Source organism: Nycticebus coucang, chromosome X (assembly GCF_027406575.1).
Source record: "Nycticebus coucang isolate mNycCou1 chromosome X, mNycCou1.pri, whole genome shotgun sequence".
Lineage (NCBI taxonomy): Eukaryota > Metazoa > Chordata > Mammalia > Primates > Lorisidae > Nycticebus > Nycticebus coucang.
In genome coordinates, this window is record NC_069804.1 from 77,728,299 (window position 1) to 77,746,895 (window position 18,597).

The following is an 18,597-nucleotide window of genomic DNA, read 5'->3' on the forward strand; positions in this document are numbered from 1 at the left end:
TGGAAATTGTTCTGTTTAAGTAGATGAAAGGTAGATGACCATTGTCTTCTTGCTTGGAAAGTTTCATTAGAGAAGTCTGCGGTCACTCTGATGGGTTTGCCCCTGTAGGTCAACTGGCACTTACTCCTGGCAGCTTGCAGAATCTTTTCTTTTGTCTTGACTTTGGACAGGTTCATCACAATGTGTCTTGGAGAAGCTCGGTTAGAGTTGAGGAGACCTGTGGTCCGATAGCCCTCTGAAAGCAGTGTGTCAGAATCTTTGGTGATATTTGGGAAATTTTCTTTTATAATATTGTCTAGTATGTCTTCCATTCCTCTGGGGCATTCTTCTTCCCCTTCTGGAATTCCTATAACTCGTATGTTGGAACGCTTCATAAAGTCCTATAATTCTGACAGTGAACGTTCTGCTTTCCCTCTCTTCTTTTCTGCCTCTTTTACTATCTGAGTTATCTCAGGAACTTTGTCTTCTACCTCTGAAATTCTTTCTTCTGCATGGTCTAACCTGTTGCTGATACTTTCCATTGCATCTTTAAGTTCCCTAATTGACTGTTTCAGTTCCTTCAGCTCTGCTATATCCTTTTTATATTCTTCATATCGTTCATCTCTTATTTGATTCTGTTTTTGTATTTCCTTTTGGTTATTTTCCACTTTATTAACAGTTTCCTTCATTGTTTCTATCATTTCTTTCATTGTTTTCAACATGTGTATTCTAAATTCCCTTTCTGTCATTCCTAGCATTTCTTCATAGGTGGTATCCTCTGCAGTAGCTACCTCATGGTCCCTTGGCGGGGTTGTTCTGGACTGGTTCTTCATGTTGCCTGGAGTTTTCTGCTGATGCTTCCTCATGAGTGGTTTCTTTTATCTGTTTCCTTGCCATAATTTTCCTTTTACTTCCTCTTGTTCTTTAAGTTCTCGTGCCTGTGGAAGTTGCGGGCGGGTTTAGACCGATTGTACACACGCGACACCTTGCCGGTTTTCCACTATTTTAGTCCTCCTCTTGGTGTCCAGAAGTCTCTTGCTGACTCCCTGTGTCCACACAGGGGTGATGATAGGCAGATCCCACCAGGCAGAAATGCCTGGGGTTCTATCTCCCCAGACTCACGGTGCCCAGATGCAAGAAAGCTGTTACTCGGCTGCCATCTTGCTCCACCTCTTCAGCCCGGGGGCCCAGCTCACTAGCCCCTGGGCTCTGGCTCGCAGGTGTGGGTTCTGTCGGGACCGCGGCTTCACCGCGCCCCCACCCGCCGCATTGGCCTTTGTTTTTTAATTTGTTTATGTGATGAATTATATTTATGGATTTACGTATATTGAACCAGCCTTGAGACCCTGGTATGAAACCCACTTGGTCATGGTGTATAATTTGTTTGATGTGTTGCTGGATTCTGTTTGTTAGGATTTTGTGGAATATTTTTGCATCAATGTTCATTAGTGATATTTGTCTATAATTTTCCTTTCTTGTTGGGTCTTTTTGTGGTTTGGGTATCAAGGTGATGTTTGCTTCATAGAATGTGTTGGGTAGTATTCCTTCTTTTTGTATATTTTGTAAAAGGTTGAGTAATATATGTACTAGTTTCTCTTTAAAGGTTTGGTAGAATTCTAATGTGAAGCTATCTGGTCCCGGACTTTTTCTTTTTAGGGAGATTTTGTATAGTTGATACTATTTCAGAACTTGATATAGACCTGTTCAACATTTCCACTTCATTCTGGCCAAGCCTTGGAAGGTGGTGTGCTTCCAAATATTGGTCAATTTCCTTCTGATTTTCATATTTCTGAGAATAAAGTTTCTTGTAATATTCATTAAGGATTTGTTGAATTTATGAGGAATATTCTTATTTCATCTTTACCATTACTGATTGATGAAATTAGAAATTTTAGTCTTTTTTCCTGCTTAGGTTAGCCAAAGGTTTATGTATTTTATTGAAGTTTTTAAAAAACCAACTTGTTAAAAAAAAGAAATACTTGTAGATTTATTGGTCTGTTGTGTAATCCTTTTATTTTCATTTTCATTTAATTCTGCTCTAATTTTTGTTATTTCTTTCCTTCTGCATGGTTTGGGAGTGGAATATTCTTCCTTTTCTAGTAGCTTGAGATTTCCCATTAATTCATTAACTTCCTCTCTTTCCTTTCTCTTGAGGAAGGGTTGTAGTGCTATAAATTTCCTTCTTAGGACTGCCTTTGCGGTATCCCCGAGGTTCTGATAATTCATGTCTTCATTATCATTTTGTTCCAAAAATTTGGTAATTTCCTTCTTAATCACATATCTGACCCACATATCATTCAGCATAGGGTTATATAGCTTCCATGTTTTTGTATGAGTATGCAGATTCCTGTTGTTACTGAGTTCAACTTTAATTCCATGATGGTCAGAGAAGATGCAAGGAATAATTTCTATTGTTTTAAATTTGCTGGGGTTAGCCTTGTGACCTAAGATGTGATCAATTTTGGAGGATGTTCCATAGGCTGATGAGAAGAATGTGTATTCAGTTTTTTCAGGATGAAATATTCTGTATATTTCTGTTAAATCCAAAGGATGAATGGTTAAGTTTAAGTCTAAAATTTCTTTGCTTAGGTTCTTTTTGGGGAATCTATCCAACACTACCAAAGGGATGTTAAAATCTCCAGCTATTACAGTGTTGGAGGAAATCAAGTTGCCCATGTCTGTTTGAGTCTCTCTTATAAATTGAGGCACATTCTGGTTGGGTGCATAATTGTTAATATTTGAAATTTCATCATGTTAAGTGTCGCCCTTAACAAATATGAAGTGACCATCCTTATCTTTCCTTACTTTTGTTGGTTTAAAGCCTATTGTATCTGCAAATAAAATCGCAATACTTGCTTTTTTTCTGCTCTCCATTTGATTGAAATATAGTTGACCATCCCTTCACTCTGAGTCTATATGTATCTTTTAAGGTAAGATGAGATTCTTGAATGCAGCAGATATCTGGCCTGAGTTTTTGTATCCAGTCAGCCATCCTGTGCCTCTTAAAATGACAATTTAAGCCATTCACATTAATTGAGAGTATTGATAAGCCAGGTAGTATTTTGGATATTGAGTTTTTCAAAAGTCCAGTGGACATTTTTAATCCTTTTGCCACTGTGGAAGCTGGAGTGGATCAAAAGTTTCTGAGTGAGTTTACTTTGGTGGTATAGGATTGATTGTGTTGGTCATTATAGAAGATAGGTCTGAGAATATCTTGGAGAGCTGGTTTAGTTATGGCAAATTTCTTAAACATGTGTATGTCATTAAAATATTTTCTCCATCATAAATGAAACTCCATTTAGCTGGATACAGGATCCTGGGTTGAAAGTTATTTTGTTTTAGAAGGTTAAAGGTTGATGACCACCCTCTTCTAGCTTGAGAGTTTTCAGCAGAGAGATCTGCAGTCATTCTAATATTCTTTCCCTTGTTGATTATGGTTTTCTTATGTCTGGCTGCTTGACGAATTTTCTCCTTCATATTAACTTTGGCAAAGTTAATTATAATGTGTCTGGGAGATGTTTTATTTGAGTTGAGTCATGCTGGGATTCTGATGCTGTCTGCTATCTGAATTTCAGAATCTCTTTCCATGTTTGGGAAGTTGTCTTTGATTATTTCATGGAGTAGAGCATCAGGCCTTTTGAAGCAACCTTGTCACCTTCAGGAATTTCTATAAGGCGAATATTAATTTTCTTTGGATTATCCCAGAACTCTGTAAGAGAACGATCCATTTTTGCTCTCCTCTTCTCTTCCTCTTTGAGCATTTGGGAGCATTCAAAAGCTTTGTCTTCAATATCAGAGATACTTTCTTCTTCATGCTCCATTCTGTTACAGAGGGATTCTACTGTATTTTTCTGATCTTTGAGGGCTGCAAGTTCTTGCCTCAATGTGTCAAAATCTTTGGTGTTTTTGTTTTTGAATTCATTGAATTCTTGAGATAACTTTTTTATTACTCCTTGAAATTCTAATTCCATCTTTACCTCCATTGTGTTGATCTTATTTGCCATTCTAATTCTGAACTTGATTTTTGACATCTCAGCCATTTGTTTATGAATAGGATCATCTGGTGTGTCTGTTTTGTCATTTCTTGGGGGAGTTGATGTACTCGGATTGTGCATGTTGCCCGAGTTTTTCGTCCGATTCCACCCCATGATTATTTTTCACCATTTGGCTAGATGGGCAGGTAAGGTGAAATTTGATCGGGGGCAGAGTTGTGGTTAACCAGCCCTTTGCCAAGGATCTGGAACTAGTGACTTTAGCTTTTTCCCCTACAGCTTTGCAAAGGACCCATACAGTATTATAGTCCAAGGCTCTGAGGATCTTCTTGGTGTGGTGGGCGTAGGTGGCACTGTCTTGTATTCAGCTGGCCTTTTACCAGTCCTAGTGGATCAGTGACTTGGAGTTGAAATCTCTACTGAAATTTGCTTTCTTGGAGTCACAGCTTGCCTCAGCAGAGGTGATGTGCATTTATCACACTTCTCTCTCAGCTCGGCTCCCAGTCTTCAGCATTGTTGGTTACTTTATAGTCTTAATCCTTCCTTCTGGATGGGAGCTTCTGTTGAAAGCTGGCTCTAGTCAACCATCTTCCCCCTCCTCCTCCCAAAATGAGTCCTATAGACCATAAATTCTGTAGGAATCTAAGAAAGAGAGAGAATAATTGTGTAATTTGTCTTAAGTAACTCTCAGAAGAGCATTAACATAAATGATACCTCATTATTAGATATACAACATTTAGGGAACAAACCACAATTACAGCACAAATAGGAATGCTGTAAAACCATGGGTGCATAATAATGAGATCCTAGCAGGAATAGCAAATTCAAAGCTAAGTCTGAATAGGTAACATTACTGTGTTAGGGGGATTAGAAATTTGTGGCTGGGCTCTCTGATCCCCAGAAAAACATGGATAAATGGAACATAATGGACTACTTATTTGATATTCATGGTAGAAGAGTGGGGATTTAGAATTTAGCCAAAATTTCATGCCTACATGTTTGGAATAATAATAGTATCAAAAAAATGAAAGGATTTGTACAGTGGAGGAGAAGATGGGCTCAAGATTTAGACACACTAAATTTAAGATAAAGGTAGACTGTCTGTGGAAAACTAGTTTTTTATTTTGGCTATGGCTGAAAGAGGTCAACCATAGCCAACCAAAACCTGGGTCAACTGATATACTTGTTACTTTTACAGATGGCTCTACTGAATTTCTTCTTCTCTGATGAAAAGTTATACTCTGAAGAGGAAAGTAAGCGTGTTCGCCGCAATAAAAGAAGCAAAAGCAGCGAAGGAGCAGATGGTAAGTGTACTAAGGTGATCCCTTATCACTGCTGAGTTATCTCTTATAAGAAGTATCCTTCTAGGCTAGGTGCGGTGGCTCATGCCTGTAATCCTAGTACTCTGGGAGGCCAAGGCAAATGGATTGCCTGAGCTCAGGAGTTGGAGACCAGCCCAGGCTAGACAGAGACCCCCATCTCTTAAGAAAAAAAATAGCCGAGCCTTGTGGTGGATGCCTGTAGTCCCAGCTACTCAGGAGGCTGAGGCAAGAGGATCACTTGAGCCTAAGAGTTGAGCTTGCTGTGAGCTATTATGCCATGCCACTCTACCCAGAGTGACAGAATGAGACTCTTTGTCTCTAAAAGAAAAAAAGAGAGAAAGAGGGAGAGTCCTTCATTATCTCACAATGTCCACAGACCCAAGATCACAGAAAATTTTTCCAGTCCAACCTACCAATCGGTTCTTGGACACAGAACTAATTAGATAAGGATCCTCCATCCTCTAACTCCAACTACCTTTAGTTCTTTTTCAGTATGTCTGAGAGCCACGGTAGCATTTGTTAACTCTCAAGGTCACCCTCTATAAGGACTTCATCTCTCCTGGAACATCCTGCATCTACTAATGACACCAAGAGGATTTGGTCTCATTCTTGGAATGGGAAGAGTGTTAAGTCATACTGGTACTTACATGATGTGTTAATTCCAATGATATATGGTATCTATATATTATAGTATATAGTATCGTGCCCAACTCTAGAGCTTCTAGTACTAGTTTGTAAGTTTCTTGAGGGCAGGGATTCATTTCTTTTTTTACAACCCCAAAATCTAGCATGGTATCTGGCACATTGTTGGTGTTTGTAATATAAATTGGTAACGTTGACTGCCCCTTCAGCGAGGCAGTAATGTGCCAGTGGAAACCATCCCTGTTGTGGGAATAATAGCTTTGAGTTAACTAGCAATGCATTCTGTGGGGCATAACAAAATTTTTAGCCTTCTCAAATCTTGAGACTTCTCCTGGGAAGTCTTTGAATCACTCAGATATTTCAGCATCACTCTGTCAGTTGACAGAATGCTACTCCTTTGGCACAGGAGTTTATAGAATACATAACTCTAGGCTACTGAAAATCTATCTGGATTCAAAGACAGCATGTGTCTAGCTACATCTGCCAATGAAATTCGTCTGGATGGTTACAAAGCAATATTACTTTATAAAGTTGTAAATGAAATTTTTAAGATGACCATTGTTAATGTGAGTAAGGGCTCACATTAATGGACTCAATTTCAGAAGGTGAGAGCTAAGAAAGAGATGGGAGCAGGATTTTGTCAGGAGAGGCAAGAAGAAGTAGAAATGGCTTAAATCTGAAAAAGAGCTCAGAACAAGGAAAGAGAGCAGTAAGATAGGGTTTCTATTCAGTGGAGGAAGCAGCAGCATTGAGCCTTTGCATGGAGAATTAAACCAGTGGGGCCATTCTCTAGAATAGACATTTTGTGTAAAATTGAGGACCAAGTTCAAGCATAAGAAATGTAGTTTATGAGCCAGGCATGGTGGCTTGTACCTGCAATCATAGTACTCTGGAATGCTGAGGCAGATGGATTGCCTGAGCTCACAGATTCGAGACCAGTGAACCAGAGTGAGACCTCATCTCTAAAAATAGCCAGGCATTGTGGCGGGTGCTTGTATCCCAGCTACTTGAGAGGCTGAGGCAAAACAATTGCTTCAGCCCAAGAGTTTGAGGTTGCTGTGAGCTATACTCTACTGAGGGTGAGAAAGTGAGACTCTGTCTCAAAAAGAAAAAAAAAGAAAGAAATTAAATGTAGTTCATGAAATAAAAGCACCTGTATTTACCTATTGCTCAGCATCCAGTTTCCTGGAAGTCCTCTAGCTATGTGGAAGCTGGGAGCTGAGAGTCATGGTCCCTTTCCTCTCGTAATCATCTCACCCTCTGATGCACATAAGTCCCCATCCTTTAGCTTTTCACCTGAGGCTATTCCCAGTACCAACAAATCTTTCATAATCCCTCCTCCTAAGCAGGAGGGGGCAAATGTAATAAGAGCAGTATCACCTTCTGTAGTGGACATGGTCTTCCCTCCCTCTCCAAGGAAGAATGGCTTCTAAGGTTCACCTCTTCATCTAATATCCCAAGATTCCTCTTAAAGAAAACAATTTCCTTCTTTTTCCAAATGAATTTATCCTGATCTTGTTACCAATATCTCTGATACTGATCTTCCTTAGGGTGTTTATTCTGTCTTGATGCAAAATAGTTTTTCTCTCTAGTCAAGACCAAAGTCTCTCTTATTAATTTTTAGCACTTCTCTCCTTTCCCTCCTGATTTAAAATTCTAGTCAGTCACCAGACTTTAGTCATTTTGTGCCAAAGTCAAGTTTCTCATGCATTCTAGGTCTTTTTCTTTAATGAGTACACCTTGGAGGAATCCAAGAGCCACTTAGATTTAGGGGTCTAGAATGCCCAGAGTTCTTTGGATTTTATTAGATTTTTAGCCTTTCACCTGTAGTCTGTAGAATCATTTTTTGAGATGTAGCAGATGTTCCAATGAGTTAAAGAATGATAAGCAAATCTAAATCTCCTTTTCTTTTAGAATATTCTTGTTTTTCTGTTATGTATATACATTATTTATTCAATGCACTCATCAAATATTTACATAATAAACATAGCAGTTTATATAATACAATAAGGATATTTACATTTGTTTAATTTACTTTTATATCCCCACTGCCTAGAAAAGGACCTGGCACACAGTAGACTTCGATAAACAGTTCTTGTTACACTCAAGGAGTTTTACTTCCAGCATAGAGTGACAAACAATAAACAAAGTTAGTGGTGATAAATGCTGTGAAGGAAAATATAGCAGAGTAAGAGGGAAAGAAAGTGGTGGAGTATGCTATAAGGTGATCAAGGATAATCTCTGTGATAAGGGAAACATTTGAGGAGAGACCTGAATGAAATGAAAGTGTGAGCCATGCAAATGGCTGGGGAAGTAAAAAGCCGAAAATGCAAAGGCTCTGACATAGAAAAAATGTTCAGTATGTTCCAGAAAAGTCAATATGGCTGGGAACAGAGTAAGAAGAGGAAGAGGAAAAGAGATAAGTTCAGAGAGCAAAATCCAATCTAGAGCCTTGTAGACGAAGGTAAGGACTCTGGCTTTTATTCTTCATGAGACAAGGAACCACTGGAGGATTTTGAGCAAAGGAATGATAGGATCTGACTTGATCTGACTTATATTTTAACAGAATTCCTCTGGTTAACTGTATTGAAAATAGGTGCAAGAAGAAAGGCCAAGTAGGGAGACTCTTTAGGAGAGTATTACAATAATCCAGGTAAGGGATGATAGTGGCCTAGATCAGCATGGAGGCAGTGTGGGTGGTTAGAAGTAGTCAGATTCTGGTCACATTGTGAAGGAATGGCTGACAGGATTTTTGGATTGATCACATAAAGGGATATTAGGAAAAAGGCAAAAATTTTCAAAAGGTTCTGCAGAACAAAGGAAATAATCAACACAGTAAACAGGCAATCTACAGAATGGGAGAAAATAATCACAAACTATATATCTGACAAAAAATTAATTTCCAGGGTCTACAAAGAACTCAACAGCAAGAAAAAAATTCAAAACAGCAAGAAAATAAAAGAGCTCCATCAAAAAGTGGGCAAAAGACATGAACAGAACTTTTTCAAAAGAAGATAAACAAATAGCCAAAAAACATATGAAAAATCTTCAGTATCAGTTATCATCAGAAAAATGAAAATCAAAACCACAGTGAAATATTATCTTATCCTTGTCAGAGAAGGCCTTACTAAAAAGTCAAAAAAACTACACATTCTGGTGTGGATACAGAGAAAAAGGTATGGTTATGCACTATTGGTGGAACTGAAAACTAGTACAACCTCTGTGGAAAACTGTATGGAGGTTCCACAAAGAGCTAAAAGTTGACCTGATTCAGTCCAACAGTCCTACTACTAGGACTATAAAAGAACTTTTCATTGAAGAAGTGAGTCAGTCGGTAACCTGTTCTGAACAGAATAAGAAGTAGGATGGGATAGGTAAATTACAGTGCTCTGAGCTAAAGCCTAAAAAAGGAAAACTATGTGAAAAGGAACACATCTATCAGGTGTTGATTATAAATCCACAAATTACTTGACATAGTATAATAAAAATTTAGCTATCTAATTCAGATTTGCAGCACAAGTGTCAAAGAAAAAATCATTTTCCTTCAACAGTTAAGAATGTAGCAAAAATTTCAAAAAGAAAATGTTCATCAAAGGTCAAAAATAGAGACAATTTTCAAAAACAGTAGGAAAAATCAGTTCCAGTTCCTTGTATAATTATTTTGATCTGTAACTACGCTTTGATTTCACTTCATTTCCCAAACTTTATTTTATTGTTATTTAACCAGCCTTCCAGGCACTACCAGAAGGAATGCAAAGATGAATGAGGCCCTCAGAGAAGCTTATAATTTAGTGAAGAAGGAGATACATTTATAGGCATTAGGTAAAAATGAAGCAAAGGTAGGGTGGTGAAAGTCGATCCTAGAGTGTTACCTAAGAAAGGACCAGTACATCAAAGCTCTCAAGCATTTGTTAAATGAATGACCAAACAAACAAATGAGGGGTCTATATTTTCTATCTAGGAACTATAAATACTAAGCTTAATTATCTCTCCTAATCCCTGTGGGAGAAAAGTATTTTAAGAAAAGGTTCATTAACATTTAGGAAAAGAAAGGGATGTGATGATCCCTTGGATACTGCTTAGGTTCACCATGAACAAATCAAGCTACAGCAGCTTATTTTCCTATTTTCATCAGTCTATGAAAGTAGTTGATTAGAAACATAGCATAGGCATAGTCTAACTTGCCTTTTAAAAAAAAAGTCAGCCGGGCATGTTGGGTCACACCTATAATCCGAGCACGCTTGGAGGCCAACACAGGTGTATTGCTTGAGCTCAGGAGTTCCAGACCAGCCTGAGCAAGAGTGAGACCCCATCTCTACTAAAAATAGAAAAGTAGGCAGGTGTTGTGGTGGGCGCCTGTAATCCCAGCTACTCAGAAGGCTGAGGCAAGAGGATTACTTGAGCCCAAGAGTTTGAGGTTGCTGGGAGCTATGATGATATGGCACTCTACCCAGAGTGACAAAGTGAGACTCTGTCTCAAAAAATAAATAAATGGATAAAAAATAAAAATAAGAACAAAGTCAGTGGCTATATCCAGGGCACATCCAATCTTTTTGACCCAAGAGTCAAGAATCGTTGGATTCATCCCAGTTTTCCCATTCAAATTACTCTATAAATGAAAGCATTGACTAGCTAAACAGTAGTCCCCAAAACAGGGTTAGTTCTCCTCCAATATAAATCTTGGCACTTGATAGCTTTGACTTTTAGAAAAGAAGTGAATTTTGGTTTATTTTTTTAATACATCTCTACCTTAAATTCATTGTTCCTGTCTTGAGTTGGCCAGAGGTGTTTCAGATACTCTTTAAGTTCATTTGCGCTAATTATGTGAGGCCTATGGGTTATTGTTGTTTGGCAAGGAAAGTATGATCGCTTCTTCTTCTTGTTGAATCACAACAGTTCCAGAAATCTGTGCCAAGATTTCCTGTTGAGGCCCATCCTTGTGATGTGTTTCTGAAGTAATAATAGCGCTATGTGGTTTGCTTGGTCATCTCTTGCAGAATATTCCAGAAATCTGAAGAACTTTATTTTCTAGTTAGAATGAAACATAGAGTATATTTGAGGGATCATAAGGTCTTAGAATCAGTTAACATGAATCCAGAACTCACAAGAAAGTAGTTTCCATATTTTACAAATATTATTGTAAAAACATCTGTTCTCTTCCTGTAGGAGGATTCTCAGGAGTCAATCAAAATTTTAATATCTCTCCATACCTACCTGTCCACCCCCATCTTTCTATTTTAGTGAGAGAATAAAAGTATGGCTTAGTGTAATAGAAAAGGCATTAGATGGAGTTGCAGTTTCTGGGCCCAATTTCTGTCATGACTTTACCAGCAAAGTGCTATGGAGAAGTCATATTCCTCTGAACCATAGTCTTCCTGTCTGTAAAGGAGGGATAATTATCCCTGCTTATCTCATGCAACTAATGTGTTGATCAAAAATATTAATATATGCAAAAGTACTTCACAAATTATTAATTGCTATTTCTTTGTTCTCTCTGAAAAATAAACACAATGTTTATTTGGGGCATTCATGTTTCTTAATTTATAGACAACCATAATAATTTCTGCAAAATGGTCTTTTTCAGCCAAATTGTCCTTTTTTGTTTTCAGCGATGCCATCTAAGCCCATAGGAAGACTAGCTCTAAGCCTCAAACTGTGGCCTATCTCATCACAGCAAATAATCACATCTGCACATTGCTCTGTGGCACTCTGGTGGGCCGGCAGTATATATGTGTCCCTTTTTGTCAGTATTTCTCTTTTACACCTTGTACTTTACTTTTGGACAGATAAGAAAGTTACTATTCTTTTTTTACTATTATAAAATATCAAAAATAAGTAATATTGAAATATGTCCTTTGTCCTTCATTTTTTTAAAAATAATAATGGAATAGGGCATAACTACTATTAAGCTGATACAGATGAATATGAAAGGTTATGGTGTCAAAGAAAACAGACTTTCTGCCTGTACAAATGTTAGCTAAAATCAAGAGTTATCCTCATTCTAGTGCTGCTCTTCTATTTATTGCTTTTCAGCGAGCCATCACTGTGCTCTTATCAAATGAAAAGTGACTAAAATCAGTTTGAAAGCCAATAGAGTTTCAAGGAGTTGTTCACAAAGCAAAATGAAAGCTTTTGAAGTCTTACCATGTGTGTGGACTTGAAGAGGATTGTTGATTTCAGATGTAGAATCCCCAAGGTTGCCTGCTGGTAGTGGATACCAACAGCCTAAGTGCCCACAGCAGAACACTCTGGAGAGTGGTTTTATATCAAATAAGACATTAACTTGGCTGAAATGTCTTAGCTTGCTCATACTACAAAATATATTTTAAAGCTGTATTTTCATTGATGAAACTAGCCCTGCAGTAAATGATCTCAACAGACCATCACCACTGATATTAGTTAACAAGTACTTTTAGAATATCAACTACTTATGTTATACCAGTTTCTATAATTGGTACAAATACCAACCTCCAGCTCTTAGTACTTAAAGCCTAAATTGAATTGGGTATTGAGGTTAGTGAGAGATTAAGATGCTTTAATATATTTATGGGATTGTTTTTAATTGCAAAAATAACACATTGTAACAAATATAAGCAATATAGAATTGGGCAAAGTAAAATGTGGACCTGCCTCCCACTATAAAAGTTCTATAAAGGTCAGACATCTTTGAGGAATATCTTACTTGCCAAAAGGAGGTCACAGACCCACCTGACCTGGGGTTCTATAAAGATCCTTCTAGCTATTTATTTCTCAATATTAGGAAAAATGGTAATGGTAAACTCTTCAACCAGAAGACCTGGATTCTAATCCCAACTCTGCCATCAATAATTGTACTAGCAGGATGACCATGGGTAAGTCTTACTTCATTTCTCTGATCTTAGTTTCTTCTAAAGGGTTAGAGTACAATCAGTGATTCTTTTTTTTTTTTTTTTTTTTGTAGAGACAGAGTCTCACCTCATGGCCCTCGGTAGAGTGCCGTGGCCTCACACAGCTCACAGCAACCTCCAACTCCTGGGCTTCAGTGATTCTCTTGCCTCAGCCTCCCAAGTAGCTGGGACCACAGGCGCCCGCCACAACGCCCGGCTATTTTTTGGTTGCAGTTTGGCTGGGGCCGGGTTTGAACCCGTCACCCTCGGCATATGGGGCCGGCGCCCCACCGACTGAGCCACAGGCGCCGCCCACAATCAGTGATTCTTAACTGGGTACAAGAGATTAAAAAGTATCTGATGAGGGTTTTTTTGTTTTTTGGGGTTTTTTTGTTTGTTTGTTTTGTTTTGTTTTTTTCAGTTTTTGGCCAGGACTGGGTTTGAACCCGCCACCTCTGGCATATGGGTCCAGTGCCCTACTCCTTTGAGCCACAGGCACTGCCCTGATGAGTTTTTTCAAAGTGTGTACAGTCCTGGAAATTCTGACTATGGTATATACCCTATTGAGAAAACTATAGTGAGATAGGTACTGTTACTGATAGAGTATATTGTATCCTTCAAATGAAATAGGGTAAAAAAAGATGTTTTACTACTAGAATAGATTATCTAATTTTTTCCTTCCAATTCTGATATAATTTGATTCTAACTATTCCTGATTTCTGTAATATAATGATAACAATTAGGCTAGTTTTAGCCAATTATATATATCTAGATGATTAAATACTCAGGATTTCAATATGGATAGTCAATGAGCCTTTTCATTAGCATCCATGAGGAGGCTCAGTAATGATTAAGAGCATGCAAATAGTTTCAAGAACTGAAGGATAAGAAGATTAATCTGTTGGCATTATATTACAGATACAGTCCTGTTAGCTCTCTTCTGTATGGCTCCTCAGAATATCATAGGCAGATGTAAATATATAGCCAGAAGGTACCTGTTGGCTCTGTTGTGTATTACTTATGCAATCCTGCCTTACTCTAGACCAGTAGTTCTCAACGTGTGGGTTGTGACCCCTTTTTAACAATGAAAATACATTACACCATTAGGAAGGTTGAGAACCATTACTCTAGACTCTACTCTTTGACCTGCAGGGCCTCTTTGGTCTCAAAGGTAAGAAACTGCTGCAGCTTTCTTTGTTTTTTTAAAATTCATTTATGCAATAAATGCTTATTAAGTACCAACTAGTTGTTGAATCAATGTTTATTGATCACTGTTCCAGACACTAGGAACACAGTAGAGAATTACAGAAGATCCTATGCTCATCAAACTCACAGCAGATGATTTTAATACAGTGTATCAACTTATATAATGGGGTAAGCACAGGGTTCTATGGGTGTATTAGCATCTGATCTAGACTCAGAGAGGTCCAGGAAGTTCTCCTTATAGGGGCAATGTCTGAACAGATACTAGAGTTAGCCAAATGAAGATTTAAGGGAAAAATGTACCAGACAGAGAGAAGATATATGTTGGGAAGCTTAAAGAGGAAGTTTGGCTCATTTAAGGAACTAAAAGGAGTTTAATGGTTAGAATACGGTACACTGGGCAGAGAGAATATACATGTTGGAAGGCTTAGAGTAAAGAGAGAGCATAGTTCATTTAAGGAACTAAAAGAAGTTTACTTAGAGTGTAGAGTAACTAGAGTGTATTTAGTGGTTAGAGTGTAGAGATCTAAAGGGGAAGTGATAATAAATGCCTGGCCAACAAGGGTCAAATCAGGCAAAGCTTTGGAATTCATTTTATAGAACTTAGAGACTATCCTAAAGAGGGGTGGAACAGGATGACAGACCAGAAGGATCATTCGGCTGAGCTCTCCTCATAGAACTGAGGAAGGGGAGAAAGCAAAGCCATACCTGGTGTGGAGACCTTGCCTGGAACTGTGGCACAGGGTGCATAGCAAGGTGGTGATATACTGGATACAGTGCATGAACAGGAGTGGTGGAGATCTGACACACTAGACAAGTTTTTGCAAGCCAGTAGGAGCGACTGGCCCCCTATATGGAGGTCCAGGATGGGAGGAAGCCTTTTTGCAGTTTTCAGTTCTCAGGGGAAGCTGTGCATTGAGTGGAAAACTTGGAAGAATGGATACACTTGAACAGTGTACAGCAGCCAGATTTGAGTGCTGGTTGGCGTGGATTTGCCATCAGTTTGGCAGCAGTGGAGATAGCCATAGTAGGAAGGTTTCAGCAGCCAAGGGGTGGCCATATGGGAAGGTTGGAGAAGGTCATGAGAGCGGGACTCTTACGGGAACACAGCCTTCTTAGTTCCACCTACTGGGATAAGACCTCCTCTTGTGACAGGCTCAGGGACTTCCATACCTCATGGGAATGGTTGTTATGAGGCACAATGAGACCTGCCTCTGAAAGATTCTGGAGAGCTTTAAAATACCAACCCCACGGGGTCTGAATACTGAGGAAATAATCAGGCAATCATCACTGACCACTAAGTCTGGTAACAGGTCTATGCTTGGGAACTAGAGAGAGGTTAAAAGATGTGTTGTCCATCCCCTAAACCTACATCGCCACCTGGTGTCCAGGAAGTATATTGCAACATAAATATATTCCTACTAAAGTTGGACCCTTTTGCCAGATATATATACTTTATATATATATAATTTTTTTCATGTTGTTGTTAGTACTTTTTTTCTTTTTTCTTTTTTCCCTTCTATTTGTTATAGAGATTTCTTATTTTTAGTTATTAGAACTTTTTATTTTGTTTTGATGTATTTCATTTCTTGCAAATTTGTTTGGTTGGTTCTTTTCTTATGTTCCATTTTTACTTTCATCAAGAGCAAGGGCTCCTGTATTTTTTGGATACAGTATTTTAGTCTAATTTATTATCTCCCTATTTCATTACTCTATATTCTCTCTTTGGATACTCTTCTATCTCATCTCTCCCACATAAACCACTTCTGCAACAGCAAAACTATCCCCCTCTGTTTTTTGTCTTTCTTCTTTCTTTCTTTATTCCTCCTCCCTCTCTCTCCTTTATTTGATTCAATGGAATTTTTAATGTCCTTTATTATTTTTTATTATTTCTTTTTTCTTTCTGTTTTTTCTTTTTATGCTGAGAGCTAGGGTGACACAGCTGTGGTCTGACAGATAGGCCACAGCAAAAGTCTGGCAATAGGAGGTCAAGAGATCTTTCTACCTTTGGCCCTAGGAAGAAAGTATTGACAAGATCACGCTGCAGAATTTTTCTATTTCTTTTTCACCCTTACTTACTTTTTCCTTCTTGCTTTTTGTTTTTGCTCTTTTTATTCTCTTCCTATTTTTGGCAGAGGAAGAGTCGGGCTCTGCTCAGACTGGTAAGGAGCACCTGACTTCAAGGAACTCACCCAGCTGAGCCCCTCACAATCTTTGAGTTACAAGCATAACCTTAGCACCATGCTGATCAATACCATTTCTTCTAGCACTCTCATCCTCTCTTCCTGTCTTCCTTCTCCCCTGTTTTTCAGTTTTTTTTGTTATTCCCCCTTCCCTTTTTTCTTTTTCTTTTTTCTTCCTCTTTACTTCTTTCTTTTTTTGTTTTTTTAATTTTTTTTTTTATTAAATCATAGCTGTGTACATTGATATCATCATGGGGCATCATTCACTAGCTTCACAGACCGTTTACCAAGTTTGACATATACCCTTGTAAGATGCACCGCTAGTGTAATCCCACCAATCCCCTTCCCTCCACCCCCCTCCCCCCTCCCTCCCCTCCCTTTCCCCCTTCCCACCATTCTTAGGTTGTAACTGGGTTATAGCTTTCATGTGAAAACCCTAAATTAGTTTGATCAAGTCCCAATAGTGTATTTTTGAAGCTGCTTCAGTTGCCCGGGGGGTCCTTCTCATGTATACCATGGAATACTATGCAGCCTTAAAGAAAGATGGAGACTTTACCTCTTTCATGTTTACATGGATGGAGCTGGAACATATTCTTCTCAGTAAAGTATCTCAAGAATGGAAGAAAAAGTATCCAATGTACTCACCCCTACTATGAAACTAATTTAGGACCTTCACATGAAAGCTATAACCCAGTTACAACCTAAGAATAGGGGGAAGGGGGAAAGGGTGGGGAGGGAGGGGGAGAGGGTAGAGGGAGGGGCATTGAAAGGATCACACCTGTGGTGCATCTTACAAGGGTATATGCGAGGCTTGGTAAATGTCTTAGCAAAGTAACTAAGAAAATGCCAGGAGGGCTATGTCAACTAATGTGATGAAAATGTGTCAAATGGTCTATGAACGAAGTGTATGGTGCCCCATGATCATGTTGATGTACACAGCTATGATTTAATAAAAGAAAAAACTAAATTAGTTTCATAGTAGGGCTGAGTACATTGGGTACTTTTTCTTCTATTCTTGAGATACTTTACTAAGAAGAATATGTTCCAGCTCCATCCATGTAAACATGAAAGAGGTAAAGTCTCCATCTTTCTTTAAGGCTGCATAATATTCCATGGTGTACATATACCACAATTTATTAATCCATTCGTGGATCGATGGGCACTTGGGCTTCTTCTATGACTTAGCAATTATGAATTGGACTGCAATAAACATTCTGGTACAGATGTCTTTATTATGATGTGATTTTTGGTCTTCTGGGTATATGCCCAGTAGAGGGATTACAGGATTGAATGGCAGATCTATTTTTAGATCTCTAAGTATTCCCCATATCTCTTTCCAAAAGGAATGTATTAATTTGCATTCCCACCAGCAGTGCAAAAGTGTTCCCTTTTCTCCACAACCGTGCCAACATCTCTGGTCTTGGGATTTTGTGATATAGGCTAGTCTCACTGGAGTTAGATGGTATCTCAAAGTAGTTTTGATTTGCATTTCTCTGATGATTAAAGATGATGAGCATTTCTTCATATGTCTGAAGGCCGCGTGCCTGTCTTCTTCAGAGAAGTTTCTCTTCAAATCCCTTGCCCAGCCTGTGATGGGATCCCTTGTTCTATTCTTGCTAATGCGTTTGAGTTCTCTGTGGATTCTGGTTATTAAACCTTTGTCGGAGACTTAACCTGCAAATATCTTCTCCCATTCTGAGGGCTGTTTGCTTGCTTTACTTACTATGTTCTTGGCTGTGCAGAAGCTTTTTAGTTTGATCAAGTCCCAGTAGTGTATTTTTGAAGCTGCTTCAATTGTCCAGGGGGTCGTCCTCATAAAATACTTGCCCAGACCGATTTCTTCAAGGCTTTTTCCTGCACTCTCCTCTAGTATTTTTATAGTTTCATTTCTTAAGTTTAAATCTTTGATCCAGTGAGAGTCTATCTTAGTTAATGGTGAAAGGTGTGGGTCCAGTTTCCGTCTTCTGCAGGTTGCCAGCCAGTTCACCCAGCACCATTTGTTAAATAGGGAACGTTTTCCCCACTGAATGTTTTTAATTGGCTTGTCAAAGATTAAATAATGGTAAGTAGCTGGATTCATCTCTTGGTTCTCTATTCTGTTCCAGACACCTACTTCTCTGTTTTTGTGCCAATACCATGCTGTTTTGATCACTATCAATTTGTAGTATAGTCTGAGGTCTGGTAGGGTAATTCCTCCTGCTTTGTTTTTATTTCTGAGTTATCTCTTTACTTCTTTCTTCCTCTCTCTTCCTTTTCTTCTTGTTTCTACATACTCGCTCTTTACCCTTCTCTTCATTTTGGCCTCATCCAAAGAGGCCTCTTCATCACCTAAACTCTGATACACAGTAATTAAAAGCAAAGGAGGAAATCAGAAGGGAAAAGGAGCCCAAGGAGGTGAACATGAAGAAAG

General features: G+C 38.6%; 1 protein-coding gene across 2 annotated transcripts in view; it reads left to right on the plus strand.

Annotated features, from left to right (window-relative positions):
* EDA (ectodysplasin A) overlaps nucleotides 1-18,597 on the plus strand; it is a 554,900-nt gene that overhangs the window by 449,325 nt on the left and 86,978 nt on the right. For both annotated transcript variants that reach the window (XM_053580919.1, XM_053580920.1), the window contains exon 2: nucleotides 5,170-5,275. In XM_053580919.1, coding sequence (XP_053436894.1) covers nucleotides 5,170-5,275 — 106 coding nt within the window. The remainder of the gene's footprint in view (nucleotides 1-5,169; nucleotides 5,276-18,597) is intronic.